At 44.0% G+C, this 27,299-nt stretch overlaps 1 protein-coding gene across 2 annotated transcripts in view; it reads left to right on the plus strand.

Moving 5' to 3' along the window:
• The window catches only part of LOC115159677 (netrin receptor UNC5D-like), a 314,803-nt gene that overhangs the window by 213,899 nt on the left and 73,605 nt on the right, over window positions 1-27,299 (plus strand). For both annotated transcript variants that reach the window (XM_029709631.1, XM_029709632.1), the window contains exon 2: window positions 7,120-7,326. In XM_029709631.1, coding sequence (XP_029565491.1) covers window positions 7,120-7,326 — 207 coding nt within the window. The remainder of the gene's footprint in view (window positions 1-7,119; window positions 7,327-27,299) is intronic.

The following is a 27,299-nucleotide window of genomic DNA, read 5'->3' on the forward strand; positions in this document are numbered from 1 at the left end:
GCATATTTCCCATCACCTAATGAACAACCACAATACCAGTCTGGTGTTAACCTTTCTGTGCTGTATTGACGTATCCTAAAAAATCAGCTTCTTTAGATTGAACGGTCATATCTCAGTGATTGTTTTCATATCTTCAAAAAATAAGCTATTTTCTTTACTTTCAGAGTGCAAACTGATCAAGGGGTCACAAATGTAGATATTGCCAGATGTTCACTATCCGAGGAACAGGCCTTGGTTTATTGCTGGCAGAAGTGTCCATAACCTGAGGTAATTAAACTGTTCTGTGTTATTTTTCTCTCTTTCTCTCTGCCTGTCTTGTTGTACATGGAACCTGTCTCACATGCATTAATTAAAAAACCCTTAAGATGTCAGCTGCTAATTTTCAGATTTACACCACATAAACATTCAGCCATTTTCACTTGACTATCTGTTGTTATCTGTTGCTGCCAAATCATCATCAAGCTTCAAGTGGTATTTATGTCTAATAATGACATTATCTTCTATTGTTTGTCCTCATGTGTCTGTTTTTCAGCATAAAGTACTCTGTAGCCACTTAGTATGGACACCAGGTGAGACCACACACACACAATAACAGTCTCTCTCCTTCACTTCATCCAACTCCCCCGTCTCCCTTAATCCTCTAGGTTATATCAGCTGTGTTGGTGAACCCCTCCCGCATCTGAACTGGCTGACACAGAGGACACAGCATCATAGGGAGAGGTCACTTGGTCGGGTCAACAGAGATGCTTTACATTGAAATGCAGATAGAGATGTAGGCCATGTCCCAGAGTCCCAGAGTTAATGATCCAAGGTCAGTTTTGCATTTCATGATTATGATGACTGACTGTGTTAGAATAAAAAAAACAAGGCTTAATCATGCTCTCTCTCTATCCATCTCTCTCTCGTCTGCAGGTATGTTTTAATGTGAGAGAGGAAGCCAGTCCCGTCATCGCTACCTCACCTGCTCTTAAGATAACCTTCGGGCCAACTGGGGGCCCAAGGCTGGTTAGGAGACACCGCTAGAGACACTGTAATTGTGATGAACTGAGAGAATATTAGGGTAGCACTACAGTTCATTAATCATATGCTGTCTGCCTCTGTTCTTACCGCTTTCCTTTTCTGTCTTCTACACCTCTCTCCCCACCTCGTCTTTCTTCCTCGTTGTATAATGCACACCATATGTGCATTGAAGTACAGATTGAACTTGTATTTATAATATAATATTACAATTATCATAATTATTATGTATTATGTATTTATGTGTATTATATATTTATAACACCTGGATAATTAACTTATTTCAATAAAGCGTTTCACATTCTCCACTGGTTGAAATTAAGTATCTCATTGAAATAGTATCCTTTGTCCTCCGATTAATGCAGATGAAGGGAGTTAGATATGCACAGATTTTTGGTCTGTATATATGAATTACAAATCAGCCTTTACTTAAATCATGTTTCTAGTCTATTGCATAGTTACAATGTGTAATCATTGATGTCCCAGGAGCAGGAGCGGTAAACACTGTTGAAGTGTATAATTGTAATACATACATGCAGACACAGCATCATTCAAATAATGGAGTTTGATACACCTGGTATTGGATATGACTGAAAAGGAATGTCTCAGAGATTCATACCTGAACCGCACCTTTATTTGCCAAGGAAGAGTACATGATCAGTGAATATATTCAATGTACAGGCTACAATGTGGGAATCTCATGCGTGGTACAATCCTTGCATCCTTGGCACAATAAAGTTATTATATTCTACTCTATCCATAGGCTTCATTAATGCCAGTCAGACTTGAAGTTGATACAACAACTATGATAGCTGAAGTTCATAGATTGGTATGAATATTTGTTCAGAACCTAATGTTTTAGGGTCCATACACAGATCGGCTATGTACTGTAGCTAGCTACACATCCATATGCATACAGTTATTTTTTATCCTCGACTACACAATTACCAAGTAAATAGTTAGCTAGCTATGTTACTTCAGCTGCATTGCATGACAAGGCAAGCTTACACAATTTTACATTCAATTTGCAGTAAATGCTTTAGCTGGCTAGATTCTTTACATCCACTGTTTTCCAAGATGACAGCCTGGTTTGCTGGTTTTCTCAGGAGTCCCTAAAACATGAAATACCACGAATTACAATGTCATACTCATGTCATAACACCAGCTAGCTAGCTGGCTAATGCTAGCTAGTCAGCTAACTTGTTAAATAGCAATTTTCGTAAGTGAACTTTATGACAAAAAAATATGCACAATTGTTTGTCTCTTCATTAACTAACATATTCCTCTCAATTGTACATGTTTTGCTTGGCTCGTTATGATGTTATAATTACTTACATTTGCTTCCACCGTAATGTTATGTCAGCCAACTTTGCTGAAGAAAGTCACAAGGGACGGGTGGCTCGTGTCAAATTCGTCATTGGAACTCGATATGATTGGTCATATAAAAACCTTGGGACCCAAATGCATAATGAGTGCTCTAACTCCCCCTTGTGGTGGTCTGGAGCAATGAAGCCGTGACGCTGGGTACCTCTAAGTCCCGCGGTGTAAGCTCACAACTTTTAAAGGAGGAACCACTGTACTAGTTGAGAGTCGCTGATTTAAAACAGAGTTTCCGAGTTGGAATTCCGAGTTGGATGACCGTTCAAAAAGTATTTTCGCAGTCGGAGCTAGTTTTTTTCCAAGTTCCAGTTGTCTTAAACTCACTGAAGTCTGAGAGATCCCAGTTCCGAGTTTCCAGCTGTTTTGAATGCGGCAGAAATCATGATGGATTGACAGCATGGCAAATGTATTCAACCTTTTCTGCATGCGAATGTTTGACCTATTAAGCTTTGAAAAGAGACCCTTAAGCCCAGACTTGGACCACACACCCACTCCACTGAATAGCAGGCTAGTGATTGCTTTGCGACGCTTGCAGCTAGCCACTGATTCCTTCAAAACCACTCATTGTTGAATTTGAAATTTCCAATTTGTTGTGTAATGTTTATGTCCAATGGCCGATGAGAACCCATACATTTTATCGATAATTTCTCTTCATATGACATTAATTGAAAAGGATTTGGCAGTAGATTGGCAATGTGATTCATGACGATGGCTGCTTGTCCAGCTTACTAGCTAAGATTTTTAAAGTATGATGTTGACATGATCAGTCCAATCAAAGCTATGGTAGATATAACATGATTTTACATAATTTTATCTGTGGCCAATGACCTTGAGCATTCTTGGATGGGCACTTCTAATGTAACTCTATGGCAGCACCCAAGGGGCTTGAATTTTTTAGCTCTCCCGGTAGATTTAGTGGTGACGTAGTGTCCCCATGAGTGACAGAACGCTGAGCCAATCACAGCACAACTATAGAACATTACCAACCCCAACGCTCTGTATAGAGCTCAGCTGAAATACCTGCATTTCGGAGTTGCCTTACTCAAGAAAGCAAAAAAGAGACAATGCAGCTTTATTAACTCAATTATAATTTGTTCACATTGTTTGCACACCGATAAGTGACTCTTATTAATGCCAAAATAACATGCAAAACAGGCAACATTTTATTCTCTGCCCCACCTGCCCTGAATGACAGGTCGCCAGTGGTGACCCCCCGTGACATCTTGTTTTCCCCTCACGCTGAGATGTATCTCTGCGGACCCTGTGCGTTGTTGCCGGGATGGCCCAACGGTCGTAGATCACCGTGGAAACAGCATAGCGGCAGTCTATCCTTGTAACGGCTGTCGTTGAAATGAGACCAAGGTGCAGCGGAGGATGTGTTCATCTTGAAAAGGTTTTAATGACCGAATGAACACTATACAAAAGAGAAACCAAAAGAACGACCAGCAACAGTTCTGTCAGGAACTCTAAACAGAAAACATTCACCCACAAACCCCAAAGGAAAAACAGACTGCCTATGTATGACTCTCAATCAGCAACAACGATCTACGCCTGTTCCTGATTGAGAGCCATACACGGCCGAAACAAAGAAAACCACCAACATAGAAAAAGAAACCTAGAACGCCCACCCATGTCACACCCTGGCCTAACCAAAAATAGAGAACAAAAAACCCTCTCTATGGCCAGGGCGTTACAATCCTGTCAACGACGAGGTGGATTGTCTTCTCTCTTAGCCCTCACACACACACACACACACATACTGGCCACATGAATCAGATGACCCTACATAATCACTGTCAGTATGGCGGATGGGAGAGCCATAACATCAGCAGTTAAAGGGCCAAAACCTTGCCAACTAGCCCGTCGTTCAGGCGCTGACCCTTACCACAGATCTAGGATCAGATTACACAATCCCAGTAAGAAGTACTTATTCTTACCAAGTGATGCTCTAGCTAGCAAATGACAGGAGAATAGCAGCAGTAACAGGATTGTAAGGTAGCAGAGCAACAGCACAATGGCTTGGTACTGAGACGTATACACGCATCCGTCTGTCCTTGTGTCCATTTGTGTGCAGTGCACATCTATGTTTTTGTATATCTCTCTGTCAGTGTGTGGATGTGTGCTGGCATCTGTGTTTTGTTGCTATTCACACACAAATAATGCATGTCACCTTGCCACACACGAACAAAATGGAGCGCTCCAGAAAAGAGCAAGTAGCTACAGTAGCCCGGGGTAGTCATTTCTAAATTTAAAGGATGTCTCTTTGTTCAGTTCCATGAACCAGGGAGACAGAAAGAGCGTAGCACTATGGGGAAGAGAGAGGTAGACGCCAGTGAGAGCTGTGATTTTCACAGCCAGAACATCACACACGGTCAGAATATCAAACGCACACACACAAATTAGAACATCAAATACACACACGCACACATGCAGAACACACACACACAGCCAGTCCATCACACACAGTCATTTATCTATTCCCTTCAATCAGGAGTCTTCCTCCTACAGGAGAGCTTCTGTAGGGAGGAGATGGATTAGATGTTGGAGAGAAACTCGGCTAGCTATAATTCTGGAGCTGGAGAATGCACCCCGCTACTTATAAAGAGACATACCCCTTGATCACATACATACAGTGCATTCGGAAAGTATTCAGACCCCTTGACCTTTTCCACATTTTGTTACGTTACAGCCTTATTCTAAAATGGGCTAAATATATTTTTTTCTCATCAATCTACACACAATACATAATGACAAAGCAAAAACTGGTTTTAGAAATTTTGGCATAATTATTCAGACCCTTTACTCAGTACTTTGTTGAAGCACCTTTGGCAGCGATTTCAGCCTCAAGTATTGTTGGGTATGATGCTACAATCTTGGCACACCTGAATTTGGGGAGTTTCTCCCATTCTTCTCTGCAGATCCTCTCAAGCTCTGTCAGGTTGGATGGGGAGCATCTCTGCACAGCTATTTTTAGGTCTCTCCAGAGATGTTCAAGTCCAGGCTCTGGCTGGGCCATGCAAGGACATTCAGAGACTTGTCCCAAAGCCACACATGCATTGTCTTGGCTGTGTGCTTAGGGTCGTTGTCCGTTTGGAAGGTGAACCTTCACCCTAAGTTCTGAGCACTCTGGAGCAGGTTTTCTTCAATGATCTCTGTACTTTGCTCTGTTCATCTTTCCCTCGATCCTGACTAGTGTCCCAGTCCCTGCCACTGAAAAACATCTCCACAGCATGATGCTGCCACCACCATTTATTTTTACCATTATTTAACTAGGAAAGTCAGTTATGAACAAATTCTTATTTTCAATAACAGCCTAGGAACAGTGGGTTAACTATTCAGGGGCAGAACAACAGATTTGTACCTTGTCAGCTCAGGGATTTGAACTTGCAACCTTTCAGCTACTAACCCAACACTCTAACCACTAGGCTACCTTGCAGCCGCATGCTTCACCGTTGGGATGGTGCCAGGTTTCCTCCAGACGTAGCGCTTGGCATTCAGGCCAAAGAGTTCAATCTTGGTTTCATCAGACCAGAGAATGTGGCTCATGCAATGGAATGTATTTTTTGTGATGTCTATTGAGTTGAATCAACAAATCAACAGCACATATTTTAGCGCATATTTTACTTCCTGCTTTGCTCCTATAGGTACGCTCGCAATGGCCGCCAGTCCACCCATTATGCCATCATTGACTTGAATGGGGACGACTGTTCTATTCAATCTATTTCTATGGCAGCACAGGCAGTCGGGAGCGGAGAAATTGGAACAGTTATTACAGTGACAGCGTTCATTTGGCTGGCCAATTACCGTCATCCAAAATTCCATGACCGTCACAGCCCTAGAAGGTTCCCTGCTCCACACACTCTCAATACGTGCGTTGCTGGTAGCCTTATGTCTGCCTCGCCGCTCACAGAATGGAATTCACAACACAATGCAACACAACAAAATGTATTATTATCTTGATTTAAAATGTTTCCGACCCGCAATGTAATTGTTCTGATCTGCGAGCCGAATGTTTTAATTTCACCCACCAGCTGAGTTTTTTGCGGCTCACCCGCGGGAACCATGGGTATCCAACCCAATGCAGAACTCTACCTCACACATACAGTACATGAGAGGTTACAGGAGGAAAGCTAAGCGGGAGATTAGTCAGAGTATAATTACACCTGCTACACATACATTACACACACACACACACACTGTACATACATACACCCCTGATTTCTGTTTGAGTCAGACATAGGAATTATTGCAGTTAATTATTGTTACCAAATCGCTCTCTGAAATGAGCGGATTGTGAATGGCTTGCCTTTTGAAAGATCAAAGAGTGTCAATTAGGTGTAGACTATCATGTTGAGGTGGTTGAGCAGCGTCTATTGTGGGAGTGTTTTCTATGGGAATGTGAGGCTGCGTTGGGTGTCCTCATCTCTCACACTTTCTTGATTCATTAGACATTGTTGCAGATGTTTTGTTATGGATGTACTTTTGAGACACTTTTGAGGTGTTTGGGGTATTATCGATATTTGTGGAACATTACTAATATTCTACTTTACTCTAACCTACTCTAGTCTACTTCACCCTAACCTACTTTACGCAACTCTACTTTACACTACCCTACTCCCCTCTACTCTACTCTATTCTACTGTACTCTACTCTACTCTATTATACTGTACTCTACACTATCTAGTTTATACTCTAGTCTAATGTCATGTTCCTTGTCTCCAGGTTCCAGGAGTGATGCTCTGCAGCATGGTACCTCAGGGACCCTCCCCCACTTCCTGCAGGAGCCCGATGATGCCTATATCGTCAAGAGCAACCCCATCAAGCTCAAGTGCCGGGCCAGGCCAGCCCTGCAGATCTTCTTCAAGTGCAATGGGGAGTGGGTCCACCAGAGCCAGCACCAGTCTCAGGAACACACCGACGAGAGCACAGGTGGGACACACACTGATGTGACATAGAAACACATACACATGAATGCAGACACTTTTATGCACCTACCCACACAAACACATATACCTTACATTCACATGCTTACACACATACACACACAAATATGCATCCACACACACAAACATGTGTGGCTCAGTTGGTAGAGCATGGTGTTTGCAACGCCAGGGTTGTGGTTTCGATTCCCACAGGGAACCAAAAAAATTATGAAATGTATGCATTCACTACTGTAAGTCGCTCTGGATAAGAGCGTCTGCTAAGTGACTAAAATGTAATGTAAATGTAACATACACACAAAAATATACATACAGAAACACTGTTTTTCATACCAATCTCCCCATAGTCTATCATTTCATTTGTTGTGATAAAACGGTGTTCATATTGTAAAGACTGAAGGCCAGTGAGGGTTAAAATGCAGTTTATTGACTGTTCCCAAGCTTAAGTCCAACCCTTAAAATATTATTGCCTCACCATGTGACAATTATATTCCACACAGTTACAATCGAGCTCCTGCCGTCTCTAAATCTGTATTGTTTGGTGTCTGCTTTTGTCCAGTTACCTTCCCATCTGGCTCCTTCATGTCTCTGAAGTGTGTGTATATGTGTGTATACCTTATTGGGATGTGCATCTTTCCCGTTTCGATTCGTATCAAGATACATGGGCTCCGATACGATACAGGAACAGTACGTTTTAGTTTGAAACTATTCAGCGCAATTTGGTTTGATTAGAAGAAAGAATCGATGTGATTCGGTTCGATGCAATAACATTTGCTGCATAAACGCATCTATTCTACAATCTAAATTAAAATCTGCTGCTGATGGAGCTCATGCGCTGGGCCTCTCTGAGCTGGATCTATCTGAGCTGACTTGTGTGTGTTTTTGTTTAACTATCCTTGTGGGTATTCACAAGGATAGTAAAACAAGGAAAATTCTGACAAGTGGGGACATTTTTCCTGTCCCCAGGAGGAAAAATTATATTTTAGGCATAGGGGTTAGGTTTAGGGTTCCAATTAGGGTTAGGGTTAGGGGTTATGGTTAGGTTTAGGAGTTAGGATACCCTTAGGGTTAAGGTTAGGGTTAGATTTAGGTTTTGGGGTTAGGGAAAATAGGATTTTAGATGGGAATCAATTATTTGGTCCCCACAAGGATAGCAATACAAAACTGTGTGTGTGTGTGTGTGTGTGTGTGTGTTTAACAAGTCACATAATAAGTTGCATGTACTCACTCTGTGTGCAATAATAGTGTTTAACCAGATTTTTTGAATGACTACCTCATCTTTGTCCCCCACACAATACAATTATCTGTAAGGTCCCTCAGTCGAGCAGTGAATTTCAAACACAGATTAAACCACAAAGACCAGGGAGGTTTTCCAATGCCTCGCAAACTTGGGCACCTATTGGTAGATGGGTCAAAATAAAAAAAGCAGACATTGAATATCCCTTTGAGCATGGTGAAGTTATTAATTATGCTTTGGATGGTCTATCAATATACCCAGTCACTACAAAGATACAGGCGTCCTATCAAACTCAGTTGCCGGAAAGGAAGGAAACCGCTCAGGGATTTCACCATGAGGCCAATGGTGACATTAAAACAGTTACAGAGTTTAATGGCTGTGATAAGAGAAAATTGAGAATGGATAAACAACATTGTAGTTACTCCGCAATACTAACCTAATTGACAGTGTACAGAACAAAAATATTCCAAAAGATGCATCCTGTTTGCAATAAGGCACTAAAGTAATACTGCAAAACATATGGCAATGCAATTCATATTTTGTCGCAAATACAAAGTGTTATGTTTGGGGCAAATCCAATATAACACATTACTGAGTACCACTCTCCACATTTTCAAGCATAGTGGTGGTTGCATCATGTTATGGGTATGCTTGTAATCGTTAAGGACTGGGGAGTTTTTCATTATAAAAAGAAAAGGAATAGAGCTAAGCACAGGCAAAATCCTAGAGGAAAACCTGGTTCAGTCTGCTTTCCAACAGACACTGGGTGACAAATTCACCTTTCAGTAGGACAATAACATAAAACACTAGGCCAAAAATACACTGGAGTTGCTTACCAAGATGACATTGAATGTTCCTGAGTGGCCTAGTTACAGCTTTGACTTAAAACTTTATGGCAATACTCGAAAATGACTGATGATCAACAACCAACTTTGCAGAGCTTGAAGAATTTTGAAATTAATAATGTGTAAATATTGTACAATTCAGGTGTGCAAACATCTTAGAAACTTACCCAGAAAGACTCACAGCTGTAATCGCTGCCAAAGGTGATTCAGGGGCGTGAATACTTATGTAAATTAGATATCATTGCCATTATGGGGTATTGTGTGTAGATGGGTGAGAAAAAAAATATATTGAATCCATTTTGAATTCAGGCTGTAACATAACAAAATGTGGAATAAGTCAAGGGGTATGAATACTTTCTGAAGGCGCTGTATGTCTATGGCGTATGTAGGCACCTGTGCTGAGCCATAAGGGAAACTGGTTATCTATCACTCCACTATCGGTTGGGGGGGGGCAATGTTTGCTTTTTGCAAGCAAAACTACCAAAACTATTGCTGATGGTGAACCTAAACAATCTAAATAAAATCGAATGTAATCCCCGATCAGCATGTAAACCTACCTATAGCCAGATGAGTTGTGTCTCTCCGGCGTTAGCTTAGGCTAATTTTATTCCGGTAAAACACAATTTTCAACAGCGCATTTGATAAAAATTATCTAGCAAATTACATTGGTTGTTACTCAACTTATAAAGCCTAATGTTGCGCAAGCCATTTGACGGGCAGATGTGACAGATCAGGAATAGGTGATCAGATTGCGAAGCGGCTACTGATATTGCCTGTGGTTGTTCAGCATGCAAAATGACTTGTAGATCAATGACTGTCAACATACATACAAGTTCCACACTGAAGGAGAGGATGCAGTTGTTACAGAAGATGAGAGATGTGTTTTTGGAAGATAGAAAGTAAAAATTGGAACCGACGATTCTTAATGTTTGAATCAATGCATACTACATTTGGATCGGTTTGGGGACCCACAGACCGATGCACTCATATCTTAAACATTTGAACCGGGGACCGATGCACATATAGGTCCCTAGTACCTGCGTTACATCCTTAGTACCTGCGTTACATCCTTAGTACCTTTGTTACATCCTTAGTACCAGTGTTACATCCTTAGTACCTGTGTTACATCCCTACTACCTGTGTTACATCCTTAGTACCTGTATTACATCCCTACTACCTGTGTTACATCCTTAGTACCTGTGTTACATCCTTAGTACCTGTGTTACATCCTTAGTACCTGTGTTACATCCCTACTACCTGTGTTACATCCTTAATACCTGTGTTACATCCTTAGTACCTGTGTTACATCCCTACTACCTGTGTTACATCCTTAGTACCTGTGTTACAGCCTTAGTACATGTGTTACAGCCTTAGTACATGTGCTACATCCTTAGTACCTTTGTTACATCCTTAGTACCTGTGTTACATCCCTACTACCTGTGTTACATCCTTAGTACCTGTGTTACATCCTTAGTACCTGTGTTACATCCCTACTACCTGTGTTACATCCTTAGTACATGTGTTACAGCCTTAGTACCTTTGTTACATCCTTAGTACCTGTGTTACATCCCTACTGCCTGTGTTACATCCTTAGTACCTGTGTTACATCCCTACTACCTGTGTTACATCCCTACTACCTTTGTTACATCCTTAGTACCTGTGTTACATCCCTACTACCTGTGTTACATCCTTAGTACCTTTGTTACATCCTTAGTACCTGTGTTACATCCCTACTACCTGTGTTACATCCTTAGTACATGTGTTACAGCCTTAGTACCTGCGTTACATCCTTAGTACCTGTGTTACATCCCTAGTACTACCTGTGTTACATCCTTAGTACCTGCGTTGCATCCCTACTACATGTGTTAGATCCTTAGTACATGCGTTACATCCTTAGTGCCTGTGCATGTGTGCATGCATGTGTGTGTGTCATAAGTCATAAACTGCTAAATGTAAACTGTAACTGTAAATTGGAGGCTCCTTGTCCTTTTTGCAGGCATGAAGAGTACATGTTAAATATTAGATGACTGACTCTTACATTTTACATTTTAGTCATTTAGCAGACGCTCTCCAGAGCGACTCCTAGTTAGTGCATTCATCCTAAGATAGCTAGGTGGGACAGCCATATATCACAGTCATAGTAAGTACATTTTCCTCAAAGTAGCTATCAGTGCAAGTAAGGGGGGAAAAAGTCAAGTGTGAGTGTTAGTTCACGAAAGGCATTTCTTTTTTGGGAGAGCGAGCTAGAACCTGTCAACTCTGTTACGACACCTCAGTGTGTATTTTAACACACACGCCATACCACTTCTCTCAGAGCCACTAAGACAGACAGTTACAGAAGTTCAAACTTCAAACCAACTTCTTGGGTAGTCAAACTTCTGTAATTTCACCAAGGGAGCCAGTCGTCAGATCGTTATTCTCCTAACACATCTCACTCTGCTCTGCTATCAACAGATAGCTCCGACTTCTGACGTTAATTATTCTAAATGTGGCCAGTATTTTAGAGCAACTTTTTTTATCATCTCTGTGTGACCATTTGACACACACAAACTCAGATCATCCAATACCTGGCTTGATCCACAAGTACTCTGTCAATCTAAACTTCAAAGTAGAAACAGCAACAACAAAAAATATACCTCAGATTGAAGCCAAGCCAAACTCTTTTCTTGTTTTATAAACTTTGCTCGACTTTGCTAGATGACCTGTGGATAGTGAATCTATCGGCGGATTAGACAACACTGCGTTTGTGTGAGATGAAATCTGTAAACTCAGCAGGAGTATCGTTTCGGAGCACACACAATTACATTTTCTTTCCCAGAAAAATCAGCAGACACACTCAAGGCTTGGTGTTCATGTCTGGATCTCAAGCTTACTTACAGTAGCATGGAAGTGGTGTCTCCCACCTATCCACTGTCTACTTCATCCCACCCCCCTTGCTCTTTCTATCTCTTTCTCTCTTTGTCTTTCTTTTTCTTGTCACTCGCTCCACTGAACAAAGTGGCCTAATCTCTCCAAATGGAAGGCTTGTGTTCTAGTGGACGGCCCTAGGCTGGTCTAGGGATTGGTTAAGCGTAAAGGCCCGTGGAGAAGTCCACTTCCCTGGACATAGAAATTGCTGTGAGGCTCACAGAGCTGTAACGGAAGGAAGGATTTCTCTGGATGCGATCAGGGATTTACTGAGAGTTATCTGGACATTGTGCTGTGTATCTACTGTATCTGACATTGGCTCTGTCTGTGTAGCTGTCTCAGGTTATAGACAGCCACTGTAGAATGTCACTGGCAGCACACTGGCATACAGTGGGGTCCAAAATGATTGACACCCTTGATATAAAGATGAACAAAAATGACTATAAAATAAATATTTAAAATAATGAGCTATATTGTATGCTTCAACAAATGGGGAAATGTTATTATTTTATACTAATACAATTGCTCAGAGAAAGAGATTTTGTTCAACAATTAATATTTTAGGTAGGGGTCAAAGAATAACGGCACTGAGCCTTTTTCTGAAATGTTTTATGAGTTGGAGAACACTTTAGGAGGGATCTTTTATTTTTTATAAAATGTTTATTTAACTAGGCAAGTCAGTTAAGAACAAATTCTTATTTACAATGACGGCCTACCCCGGCCAAACCCTAACCCGGATGACGCTGAGCCAATTGTGCACCCCCCTATGGGACTCCCAATCACGGCCAGTTGTGATACAGCCTGGAATCTAACCAGTGTCTGTAGTGACGCCTCTAGTATTGAGATGCAGTGCCTCAGACCGCGAGACCATTCATCCATACAGAATCCTTGATATCCTTTGTCTGCGCTTATGGACTGGCCTCAATTCAAACCACAGGTTTTCAATGGGTTTCAAGTCCAGATAATGAGATTGCATTGCCAAATTAACCATTGCCATGGCTAATTAACCATTTACTTGTGGATTTTGATGTGTGCTTGGGGTTATTGCCTTGCTGGAAGATCCACTTGTGGCCAAGCTTCTCCTGGCAGAGAACCAGGTTTTTGGTTAAAATATCCTTGTACTGGGTAAAGTTCATAATACCGTTGAAAACCTGGTTGCCTCTGCCAGGAGGCTGAAACTTGTCCACAAGTGGATCTTCCAGCAAGACAATAATCCCAACCACAAAGATGTGGTTAATTGGCCACAACATCAAGAGCAATTGTGAGCAGTTGTATTAGTATAAAATTATATAATTTCCCCAAAAATGTTAGCATACAATATAGCTCAGTAGTTCAATTATTTATTTCATACAGTCATTTTTGCTCATCTTTATCAAGGGTGTCAATAATTTCAGACGGCACTGTATATATTAATAGAGCACTGAAGCAAGACAGCAAAGGTTATGATGGAACAATACACTCAAGCAGGCCTACACACACGCGCGCAATACACTCAGGTAGCAGTTGTGTAGCAGCAGCTCACTAATGACTGTTAAAGTGTGTCTGAGAGGCAGGCCTGGCCCTAGGGGAAGGCTGTAGTGGTTAGCGCAGTAAGCTGTGAATCAAATGGAGCAGCCAAACAACACCAGCACTAATGCTAAAGTTGTTTCACCAGTGCAGCAGGGCTGGAGGGCTCTGAAATGTGAAGCTTATGACAGGATAGAAAGCAGAAATATGCATGCATGTGTCTCCTGGGAGAACGTAATATGATTCTGTGTTGACGTATAAATGTGATGGCATCTGTTTTCTCCTGTCTTCTCATGGGGATGAAAGAGAGTACCGTAATTTCCGGACTATTTAGAACACCTGAATATAAGCCGCACCCACTGAATTTAAATGTTTTTATTATTTTGAACATAAATAAGCCACACATGTCTATAAGCCGCAGGTGCCTACCGGTACATTGAAACAAATTAACTTTAAACAGGCTTTAAGTTTGCCTGCATTAAAGTCCCCGGCCGGTAGGAGCGCCGCTTCTGGATGAGCATTTTCTTGTTTGCTTATGGCCTTATAGAGTTGGTTGACTGTGGTCTTAGTACCAGCATCGGTCTGGTGGCAAATAGACGGCTACAAATAATATAGATGAGAACTCTCTTGGTAGATAGTGTGGTCTACAGCTTATCATAAGGTACTCTACACCTCAGATGAGCAATATCTAGAGACTTCTTTAATATTAGACATTGCGCACCAGCTGTTATTGACAAATAGACACACACCACCACCCCTCGTCTTACAAGACGTAGCTTCTTCTCTGTTCTGCCAGTGCATGGAAAATCCCGCCAGCTCTATATTATCCGTGTCGTCGTTCAGCCACGACTCGGTGAAACATAAGATATTACAGTTTTTAATGTCCCGTTGGTAGGATAATCGTAATTGTAGGTCATCAATTTTATTTTCGATTTATTGTACATTAGCCAGTAGGGATGGACGTCAGTGGGAGTTTACTCGCTTGCCTATGGTGAAGCATACAGTTGAAGTCGGAAGTTAACATACACTTAGGTTGGAGTCATTAAAACTCGGTTTTCAACCACTCCACAAATTTCTTGTTAACAAACTATAGTTTTGGCAAGTCGGTTAGGACATCTACTTTGTGCATGACAAGTATTTATTCCAACAATTGTTTACAGACAGATTATTTCACTGTATCACAATTCCAGTGGGTCAGAAGTTTACATACACTAAGTTGACTGTGCCTTTAAACAGCTTGGAAAATTCCAGAAAATTATGACATGGCTTTATAAGCTCCTGATAGGCTAATTGACATCATTTGAGTCAATTGGAGGTGTACCTGTGGATGTATTTCAAGGCCTACCTTCAAACTCAGTGCCTCTTTGCTTGACATCATGGGAAAATCAAAAGAAATCAGCCAAGACCTCAGAAAAAAATTGTAGACCTCCACAAGTTTGGTTCATCCTTGGGGGATATTTCCAAACGCCTGAAGGTACCATGTTCATCTGTACAAACAATAGTACGCAAGTATAAACACCATGGGACCATACGTCATACCACTCAGGAAGGAGACGCATTCTGTCTCCAAGAGATGAACGTACTTTGGTGCGTAAAGTGCAAATCAATCCCAGAACAACAGCAAAGGACCTTGTGAAGATGCTGGAGGTAACATATACAAAAGTATCAATATACACAGTGAAACGAGTCCTATATCAATATAACCTGAAAGGCCGCTCACCAAGGAAGAAAACCACAAAAAAAAGCCAGACTACGGTTTGCAACTGCATATGGGGACAATGATCGTACTTTTTGGAGAAATGTCCTTTGGTCTGATGAAACAAAAATAGAACTGTTTGGCCATAATGACCATCATTATGTTAGGAGGAAAAAGGGGGAGGCTTGCAAGCCGAAGAACACCATCCCAACCGTGAAGCACGGGGGTGGCAGCATCATTTTGTGGGGGTGCTTTAATGCAGGAGGGACTGGTGCACTTCACAAAATAGATGGCATCATGAAAAAGGAAAATTATGTGGATATATTGAAGCAACATCTCAAGACATCAATCAGGAAGTTAAAGCTTGGTCGCAAATGGGTCTTCCAAATGGACAATGACACCAAGCATACTTCCAAAGTTGTGGCAAAATGGCTTAAGGACAACCAAGTCAAGGTATTGGAGTGGCCATCACAAAGCCCTGACCTTAATCCTATAGAAAATTTGTGGGCAGAACTGAAAAAGCGTGTGCGAGCAAGGAGGCCTACAAACCTGACTCAGTTACACCAGCTCTGTCAGGAGGAACGGGCCAAAATTCACCCAATTTATTGTGGGAAGCTGTTAAGGAGCCTTTTGGTCCTAGACTTGGCGCTCCGGTATCGCTTGCCGTGCGGTAACAGAGAAAAAAGCCTATGACTTGGGTGACTGGAGTCCTCTGACACCGCTTATTATATAGTTCCTGGATGGCAGGAAGCTTGACCCCAGTGATGTACTGGGCCATAGGCACTACCCTTTGTAGCGCCTTACGGTCAGATGCCGAGCAGTTGCCATACCAGGCGGTGATGCAACCAGTCAGGATGCTCTCGATGGTGCAGCTGTAGAACGTTTTGAGGATCTGGAGACCCATGCCAAATCTTTTCAGTCTCCTGAGGGGGAAAAGGTTTTGTCGTGCCCTCTTCACGACTGTCTTGGTGTGTTTGGAACATGATAGTTTGTTGGTGATGTGGACACCAAGAAACTTGAAGCTCTCGACCCGCTCCACTACAACCCTATCGATGTTAATGGGGGCCTGTTCGGCCCCGCCTTTTCCTGTAGTCCATGATCAGCTCCTTTGTCTTGCTCACATTGAGGGAGAGATTGCTGTCCTGCCACCACACTGCCAGTTCTCTGTCTCATTATGGTCGGTGATCAGGCCTACCACTGTTGTGTTGTCAACAAACTTAATGATGGTGTTGGAGCCATGTTCGGCCACGCAGTCGTGGGTGAACAGGGAGTACAGGAGGGGAATAAGTACACACCCCTGAGGGGCCCCAGTGTTGAGGATCAGCATGGCAGACGTGTTGTTGCCTACCCTTACCATCTGGGGGCAGCCAGTCAGGAAGTCCAGGATCCAGTTGCAGAGGTGTTTCGTCCCAGGGTCCCTAGCTTAGTGATGAGCTTGCAGGGCACTATGGTTTTGAACGCTGCGCTGTAGTCAATGAATAGCATTTTCCATAGGTGTTCCTTTTGTCCAGGTGGGAAAGGGCTGTGTTAAGTGCAATAGAGATTGTATCATCTGTTGGGGCGGTATGCAAGTTGGAGTGGGTCTAGGGTTTCTGGGATAATGGTGTTGATGTGAGCCATTACCAACCTTTCAAAACACTTCATGGCTATAGACATGAGTGCCTTGGGTCTGTAGTCATTTTGGCAGGTTACCTGAATGTTCTTGTGCACAGGGACTATGGTGGTCTGCTTGAAACATGTTGGTATTACAGACTCGGACAGGGAGAGGTTGAAAATGTCAGTGAAGACACTTGCCAGTTGGTCAGCGCATGCTCGGAGTACACGTCCTGGTAATCCTTCTGGTCCTGCGGCCTAATGAATATTGACCTGTTTAAAGTTATTACTCAAATCGGCTACGGAGAGTGTGGTCACACAGTCGTCCGGAACAGTTGATGCTCTCATGCATGCTTCAGTGTTACTTAACTCGAAGCGAGCAGAGAAGTAATTTAGCTCATCTGGTAGGCTTGTGTCACTGGGCAGCTCGCGGCTGTGCTTCCCTTTCTAGTCTGTATTAGTTTGAAAGCACTGCCACATCCGACGAGCATCAGAGCCGGTGTAGTACGATTCAATCATAGTCCTGTATTGACACTTTGCCTATTTGATGGTTCGTCGGAGGGCATAGCGGGATTTCTTATAAGCTTGAAAGCGGCAGCTCTACCCTTTAGCTCAGTACGGATGTTGCCTGTAATCCATGGCTTCTGGTTGTACTGTCACTGTGGGGACGACGTCATCGATGCACTTATTGATGAAGCCAGTGACTGATGGGGTGTACTCCTCAATGCCATCGGAAGAATCCCGAAACATATTCCCATCTGTGATAGCACAACAGTCCTATAGTTTAGCCACGGGCAAATCAGGTTTCCAGAAAATCCGGATCCGCAGCCACTGCGTATTTTAAACCAATGTGAATAGTTATGACAGTTCGTTTTCACTTCTCTTTTGATTTCTTTGTAAATTGTGTGCTTATAGACTTGTGCTTTAATGCAAAGCTTAGTACAGGTTTCAAACCAAGCAACAGACATGAATATTCAATATAGGTGAGTGCAGTGAGAGTTCATTCACAACATATTGTATGTGTGTGTGTGTGTGTGTGTGTGTGTGTGTGTGTGTGTGTGTGTGTGTGTGTGTGTGTGTGTGTGTGTGTGTGTGTGTGTGTGTGTGTGAGTCTATGCATGGTTCTGTGTCTAATACCATCGAGGTGGCATTTTATTTCCACTGTGTACATGATTAGCATCAAGGCTAGACCCTGATGTTGCGTGCGGTTCTGCCTTATAGGTAACCAGGCCAAAGGAAACATGAAGTGCGAGTCTGACTGAGGTTGACAGTCGCGCTGCAACACTTCCCATAAAAGCAAAGTGAAAGAGTTATCTGCAGCGAACCCACTAAACCCACTGTGTTGTCATCTCTTTCTGCATCAAGGGGTTAATGTTTCAGTGTGTGTGTGTGTCTGTGTGCTAACATCTATCTGTGTACACACACTACATGTGTGATTCCCTAAGCGAATATCTAGGGATACACACAGGGAGATGATAGCTGGCCACTGATTAAAAGATTATAGAACGTCGCCAAGATGAACATTCCCCTTTCATGTTCTAATCTCTCCTCCGCTGTACCTTCAATGTTATAATCTCTCCTCCTCTGTACCTTCCATGTTCTAATCTCTCCTCCGCTGTACCTTCCATGTTTTAATCTTTCATCCACTGTATATTTTATGTTCTAATCTCTCCTCCGCTGTACCTTCCATGTTCTAATCTCTCCTGCACTGTACCTTCCATGTTATAATCTCTACCCCTCTGTACCTTCTAATCTCTCCTCATCTGTACCTTCCATGTTCTAATCTCTCCTGCACGGTACCTTCCATGTTTTAATCTCTCCTCCGCTATACCTTCCATGTTCTAGTCTCTTCTCCTCTGTTCCTTCCATGTTTTAATCTCTCATCCGCTGTATCTTTTATGTTCTAATCTCTCCTCTGCTGTACCTTCCATGTTCTAATCTCTCCTCCACTGTACCTTCCATGTTCTCCACTTCCCATGCTCGAAAATATCCATGGTTCTCCAATAACCACGTTTATCTATATTCCCTAAACTCTCATGTACTGAGAGCACAACATACTTCAAGCTCAGTTAAGAACAAGGTGCAAAGACTGAGATGCCGCAGCAACAACATGAAAGTTACAGTTCTGAGGATCTTCAAATGGCAACACAACACATTTCTCCTTCTCTAATTTTCTTATCCCTCTGCAAGTTTCCCCCAGTCTTTTGATAAGGCAGAGCAGAACAGACTTGAATGCAGAGCTGGTAGAATAATGTGTGTAATTGTCGCTTACCAGATTGAGCCTCCCATAGCAGAACGCTGCAATGCTGATAAACTACACTTAGGAGGTTTTAGGAATGGTATCAGCCCTACTCGGGTATGGCATTATAGAGGATAAATCCTGATGGATTTGGAGAGGAAGTAACTATGTTGGAAATATTATAAAGGTACTCAAATGAAGTAGCAGAACTTAGTCCAAATAGTATTTGTTAGGAATTTCTTGGGCCTGATTCCAAACCCATGTCTAGATAAGGAGGGACTGGAAAGATGTCTAACTGCAAGGGAGGAGTAGTCTGTAAGGGGCCTATGAGTAGGACACAGATATTGGTTTAGAATTGGATCTTTGAGAGTGTGCGAAGGCGACAGGTGTATTGCAGTCCCCGGTCCCAGATAGACAGAGTAGGATTGGAGTGTAGAAATGGTTAAGGAGGTAGAGAGACATGGAGAGAAAGAATGAAAGAAGAGAATGGAGAGGAAGGAGAGGACAGACGGGGGTATTTGTTCCTGACGGATCTTTAACTGGGAGACAGTTGATACCCAGATGAAGATGGAGAGATAAAGAGAGATGGAAAATTGAGAGAGGGGGGAAGGAGAGAATATCCGTTCCCGTGCTCGCTTACATGGAAAGATAGAAGCGATAGTCGAAGAGGGAGAGAAGGAAGGGAAGGTGGGAGGGAGGAGAAGCGGAAAGGCTATCAGTTCCTGCAAACTCTTTGTTGAAGAGATATTTGAGGAGGAGAGGGGGAGAGGGAGAAGGAGAAAGGGAGGGAAAGAGGGCTCTCTGTTCCTGTGGAGGATGAGTCCAGTGATGTGTATTAGGATCACAGTCGGTCGGCCTGGCATCATCTACCTCCCACCGAGCAGGGGCTGCGAGAGAGAGAGAGAGAGAGAGAGAGAGAGAGAGAGAGAGAGAGAGAGAGGATGAGAGAGAGAGATACGGACACAGAGATACAGACACAGTAGCTGAAGTGATTCTGAACTACGGAGACAGAGAGAGAGAGACAGTAGAATATAATTGAGAAGTGAACGAGAAAGGAGTAAGAGAGACATTAAAAATAGCAGAGTTATAATAACTACAACTCACAAGCTTATTTACATCTAGGTTAACCAGACGATGTGGAGGAGGCAGCGAACACGTGTGACTTGCAGCGTTTTTAATGGCTGAATTATCATGCCTTAATTTGTGCATTAATGTGTCCCTTTGGTATCGGGAGGAAGTGTGACACAGCTGGGACCAGACTGAAAATGTTGCTGGGAGCATGTTCCAATGTTCCGCTTGTCTGCTAGGGTTCATTTCGCGTCTGGCACTCTGCCAGACAACCACCGTCCCCCCCACAGTCCCCACATGCTGGGCTCCATGTCTCCAATGTCACATTGCGCAAATGTTTCCCCGAAGCAGCGTTCAGAAGTGGAAAATGTGTCAAATGCACCCCCTGAAGCTACCTGTCTGCCACCACAACCTGCAGTCCAAGCCACATTGACAACAAGCCTCATCTTGGTGTACGTATATGTGCACATCTGCCCTGTGAGCATCTCAAGTCTCTACAAACACATAGCATTTGGATAATCCCTGTTCCCTGGCCGCGACGATAAGCGTGACAGAGACATCCAGGGCCGAGCGGGGAACTCACACACACACACACTAACACACACTGTGCTTTGCCAAGCTTTGCTGGGTGGATCAGGAAGCACTTGTAGCTGGCGCACGGTTACTCCCTGCGGGGCCGCTCCACAGACCCAGCCAGAAGCCAGACAATGGCACAGAGAACCAGAGAGAGATCACAGCACATGATCACTGCCAGGGAGAAGGATAGAGAGAAGGAAGGAGGTGGGAAGGATGGAGGGAGTGGGGAGCTGGAGAAAGAGGGGTGGGGGGAGAGCGTGGAGAGAGAAGGAGAGTGGGGGAGAAAGAGGAGAGTAAACTAAAGAGAGTAAAAACAGAACATCATTATCCATGAGAGCAAGGGTGGAGGAGATAGAGCGATGGATGCGGTATCTCCTCCTCATGGCACTCTGTCAAGATCCATTGGCAAGACCTGAGCCACAAGGAAAGGCAGAGATGGAGAGAGGGAGAGACATGTGAAGAGAGGTACAGAGAGAGAATAGAAAAATGGGCATAGAGGGATGGAAATGCAATGAAAAGGAGAGGGAAGAGAGGGATATACAGTGCTGCTTGAAAGTATCTGAACCCTACAGGGCTGGTAATTATTTTTGCTATAAAATATAAAAATATTAAATATTAAAACCCCAATTTGTATAATAAGACATTCCAAGTAAAAAACAGAAACAAAAAACATAATATATTGTCATTGTTTATTTAACAAAAGTGGTTTATTTAACAGAAACTGATTTGTGCAAAAATATGTGAACCCCTTCAGTCAATAGCTTGTGGCACCTTCATTAGCAGCGATAACTTGGAGTAAACGTCTCCTAGAGCCAGTAATCAGTCTCTGTCATCTGTTTTGAGGGATTTTTGCCCAGTCCTTCAGAACTGAGCTAATTGAGTGAGGTTTGAGGGGTGTCTGGCATGAACTGCCCGCTTCTGGTCCTGCCACAATATCTCGATTGGATTTAGGTCAGGACTTTGACTTGACCAATCCAAAACACAAATCTCCTTTCACCTGAGCCATTCTTTGGTAGATTTGCTTGAATGCTTTGGGTCATTGTCTTGTTGGATGACCCATTTTCAGCCCAGCTTTAGCTCCTTGAATGATGGCCTGACGTTCTGTTCAAGAATCTCCTGGTATACCTCAGAATTCATGGTTCCCTTAATGATGTGGAGTCGTCCAGGTCCAGAGGAGGAAAAGCATCTCCAGATCTTGACATTCCCACTACCATGCTTGACTGTTGGGATAAGGTTATTTTGGTGGTAGGCAGTGTTGGGTTTTCGCCAAACATAGCGGTGTTGATTGTGACCAAAAAGGTCCATTTTGGATTCATCGTTCCAGAGAATGGACTTCCAGAAATCTTCAGGTTTGTCCAGGTGGTCTCTGGCAAAGTTAAGAAAGCAAACCATGCGATTATCTGAGAACAGCACCCAGCAGACAAATAATTACAAACAGTAACCAGCCAAGTAGACAAGTAACAAAAGTCAGAAAAAGCGATAAAATGTATCACTTACCTTTGATGATCTTCATATGATTGCACTCCCAAGACTCCATGTTACACAATAAATGTTTGTTTTGTTCGATAATGTCCCTCTTTATATTCAAAAACCTCCATTTTGTTGGTGCGTTTTGTTCAGTAATCCATTGGAACAATGTCACGCCCTGACCAGGTGAACTCTTCTTTTTTGGTCAGGGTGTGGCATTTCTATAGTTTATTTTCTATGTTTTTGGTATAGCCTTGCTTTGGGGCTTATTTCTATGTTGGGTTCTGTCGATTCCCAATCAGAGACAGCTGTCGCTAGTTGCCTCTGATTGGGGAATCACATTTAAGTTCCTTTTCCCCCACGATGTTTGTGGGGTGTTGTCTCTTTTTGTTGGAGCAGTAACGATACGTTTATTCTCTGTTTTGACCGTGTTATTTCAGTCTGTAATAAATAACATGTGTTCGCTCCCAGCTGCGCCTTGGTCCACTTCTTCCTTCCTGCACGACGATCGTTACAGAACACCCCACCGAACCAGGACCAAGCAGCGGGAGGATAAGGAGCGCGAGAGATGGGCTCGCGAGGGGAAGGAGTTCTGGACCTGGGAGGAGATCATGTCGGGGAAAGGACCCTGGCGGAAGGATTCCCAGGTCGAGGAGGTGATGCCAGCCGGTGGAAGGAGTCGCAGGCGGCGGTCGAGGAGGCCCGGAAGACACCCCCAAGAAAATTTTTTGGGGGGGCTAATGGGGTGGTCCGGAAGGGCAGAGGAAGAGACCACTGCTCTCGTGGGGGATAACGGCGAAGGAGGAGGCAGAGATGTGGCAGGTCCTGGAGGACCTGCGTAGGGACAGCGTGGAGGAAGAGCCTTGGGTGGCAGAGGTGCGCACGGTATCGCCAGTGCGCCTGCACAGCCCAGTGCGCTCTGTGCCAGCGCCCCACATTTGCCGGGCTAGGGGGAGTGTTCAGCGAGGACGTGTTGTGCCGGCTCAGCGCTCCTGGCCTCCGGTGCCCCTTCTCGGTCCGATGTATCCTGCGCCGAGGACGCGCACTGTGTCTCTGTTACGGCTGCACAGCCCAGTGCGTTCTGTGCCAGCGCTCCACACTTGCCAGGCTAAGGTGGGCGTTGAGCCAGAACGGGTGATGTCAGCTGTGCACTCCAGACCTCCAGTGCGCCTCCTCGGTCCAGGATATCCGGCGCCGCTTATGCGCACTGTGTCGCCGGTGTGCGGTCACGGTCCAGCACGTCCTGTGCCAGCACCTCGCCCTTGCCGGGCGAATGTGGTGCGTGTCCACAGTCCAGTCCGGCCCATCCCTGCTCCCCGCACCAAGCCAGTGGTGCGTGTCCCCAGTCCTGTCCGGCCCATCCCTGCTCCCCGCACCAAGCCAGTGGTGCGTGTCCCCAGTCCAGTCCGGCCCGTCCCTGCTCCCCGCACCAGGTTAGTGGTGCGTGTCCCCAGTCCAGTCCGGCCCATCCCTGCTCCCCGCACCAAGCCAGTGGTGCGTGTCCCCAGTCCTGTCCGGCCCATCCCTGCTCCCCGCACCAAGCCAGTGGTGCGTGTCCCCAGTCCAGTCCGGCCCGTCCCTGCTCCCCGCACCAGGTTAGTGGTGCGTGTCCCCAGTCCTGTCCGGCCCATCCCTGCTCCCCGCACCAAGTTAGTGGTGCGTGTCCCCAGTTCTGTCCGGCCCATCCCTGCTCCCCGCACCAAGCCGGGGGTGCGTGTCCCTAGTCCAGTCCGGCCCGTCCCTGCTACCCGCACCAGGTTGCTGGTGCGTGTCCCCAGTCCAATCCGGCCCATCCCTGCTCCCCGCACCAGGTTGGTGGTGCGTGTCCCCGGTCCTGTCCGGCCCGTCCCTGTTCCCCGCACCAGGCCCACGGTGCGTGTCCACAGTCCGGCACGGCCTGTGTCCGGTCCACCGGTGACCAGTCCTGTTCCGGTCGGCGGCTCCGCTCCGGAGCCTGAGCATGCCGCTCCACCGTGGTCCAGTCCGGGTCAGAGGGGTAGGGCTAGGGTGGAGGCAGGGGGAGAAACACGCCCGGGGCCAGAGCCTCCACCGAGGGTGAGGCGCCCACCCGGTCCCCCCCCTAATAGACTTTAGGTTGGTGCGCCGGGAGTACGCACCGTTGGAGGGGGGGTACTGTCACGCCCTGACCAGGTGAACTCTTCTATTTTGGTCAGGGTGTGGCATTTCTATAGTTTATTTTCTATGTTTTTGGTATAGCCTTGCTTTGGGGCTTATTTCTATGTTGGGTTCTGTCGATTCCCAATCAGAGACAGCTGTCGCTAGTTGCCTCTGATTGGGGAATCACATTTAAGTTCCTTTTCCCCCACGATGTTTGTGGGGTGTTGTCTCTTTTTGTTGGAGCAGTAACGATACGTTTATTCTCTGTTTTGACCGTGTTATTTCAGTCTGTAATAAATAACATGTGTTCGCTCCCAGCTGCGCCTTGGTCCACTTCTTCCTTCCTGCACGACGATCGTTACAAACAAAGCGCGGTCACAACAGACAGACGTAAAATCAAAAAAGTGCAATAAAGGTTTGTAGAAACATGTCAAACGATGTTTATAATCAATCCTCAGGTTGTTTTTGTCATGAATAATCAATCATATTTCAATCGGACAATAGCTTCGTCAATAGAAAAGGAGAAACAAGAAAGGCACGCTCCCGGTCATGCGCTGGACTCATGTCTGGAAATTTCCACTGTCCTCTCATTGAAAGTGGTGTTTCTCCCTCATTTTTCAGAGTAAAAGCCTGAAACAATGCCTAAAGACAGCCCACATGTAGTGAAAGCCATAGGGATCGTGAACTGCATCATAAGTCTTTGGAAAAACAGGTATTTCAAAATAATAGCACTTCTTGGATGGATTTTCCTCAGGTTTTTGCCTGCCATATCAGTTCTGTTATACTCACAGACATTATATTAACAGGTTTGGAAACTTTAGAGTGTTTTCTATCCAAATCTACCAATTATATGCATATCCTAGCTTCTGGACCTGAGTAGCAGGCAGTTTAATTTGGGCAAGCTTTTCATCCAAAATTCGGATTGCTGCCCCCTATCCTAGTGAGGTTATATTATTTTAGCCTTCCCCAGACTGATGTCCTCTGAGATCTCCTTTCCTCTCTGTATGGTGTGCTTTGCATTCACCTGGATGGGTAACACCAAACTGACCAGGTTTATTATCTGAATTTATCAGAATCCCGCCCAAACTCTTTCCTAACGATCTCTCCTTTGATTGGTTCATTTGGTATACCACCTAATTCTACTTACCTACTTGATTTAACCAATGCAACTTGGAGTTCACTTATTTTTACACCTGCACTAATTCTTTTTTAATTTTGTTTTTCTACTACACGCATGATTTCCTCTACACCAAAATATGGTATTGGTAAATATAAACCTGTTATGTCAGATCAAATAGACTGATTAAATGAAGATTTCATGGTAAAAACAAAAAAATCTATAATTGCACAATTGGTTCACATACTTTCAAGCAGCACTGTAGATGTATTGGGATTTACACACACATATACACACATAGACACACACACATACACTAAATACATTTAGAAACACACAAAGAAAACAAGTGAAAAACAGTTAAATAGCGGAATACCAGGTCACTGATACTATGGCTAAGCTTTGTTGATCTTCACACAGTGTGAAGGATTCTGGGAGAAAGGGTGGCTTCCTGATTTTCTCTTCTTCTTTCTCTATCTCCCCCTTCAGCAGCTTCACACTGACACCTGCTCAATAAGATATTACTCGCACATTAGTTTGGCAGGATTATTTGATAGCATTAGTCATGCCTTCTTTGTTTGGGCCGCAAATGCATTCTTGGATGCACACAAACAGACAGACACACACACATTCACACACACAAATGGCTCCTTTATGCCCCTTTGTAGAAAGGATGATCTGTTTCAAACCTACCCAAGACTCCTTTTCTACTAGTCTGGATGTTGTATCAGTACACTACATACACGATAGTAGCTGAAAATAGAAATCAGTATTTTCCTTTTATTGCTCTATTGAGAGAGAATACATTTTCTCAGAGAAACATCAGAGTTGTGCCACCTACAGAAGTTTAATATGTGTTTCTACTGCCCCACTGTACGGAGTCTGTCTTTTGTCGATACTTTTTGAAAGAAAAACTACTGGACACAGTTTATGTTCTGACACTATTATTCTGTGGAACAAACCAGAAGATAAACAGCATATTAAAGATGATAACAGTGTTGTGCTGACTAAATGTGACCGACCGCCTCGATTCGGTCTTATGTAGCAAAATTTTAAATGGTGTTTTTTACATTGGATAAAAGTAGAGACTCAGATCTAGAAAATTGTATATCGTACACTGATGCTGAGGAACAATGGGAAAGTAATTCTGCTTTGAAAGTCGATAAACTTGTAACCCCACTTTTGAGAGCTCTTCTTTGTCTACACGCATTCAGCATCGTTCACACCCTCTTAAGCTTTAGCCCCACCCATCTCTAACGACTCACATGTGAGGCCATGTGGTTAACACAAGCTATATCAAATAAAATCTACGTTTATTTGTCACATGCACCGGATACAGAAGGTGTAAATGTGACCCGTTTGGGGAAACTAGGCATACCCCCCTATCCACATCAACGGTACTGCAGTAGGGGAAGGTAGAAAGCTTCAAGTTCCTTGGCGTACACATCACTGACCAATTGAAATGGACAACCCAGACAGACAGTGTGGTGAAGAAGGCGCAACAGAGCATCTTCAACCTAAAACCCTCACAAACTTTTACAGATGCACAATTGAGTGCATCCTCTTGGACTGTATCACCGCCTGGTATGGCAA

Source organism: Salmo trutta, chromosome 23 (assembly GCF_901001165.1).
Source record: "Salmo trutta chromosome 23, fSalTru1.1, whole genome shotgun sequence".
Classification (NCBI taxonomy): Eukaryota; Metazoa; Chordata; class Actinopteri; order Salmoniformes; family Salmonidae; genus Salmo; species Salmo trutta.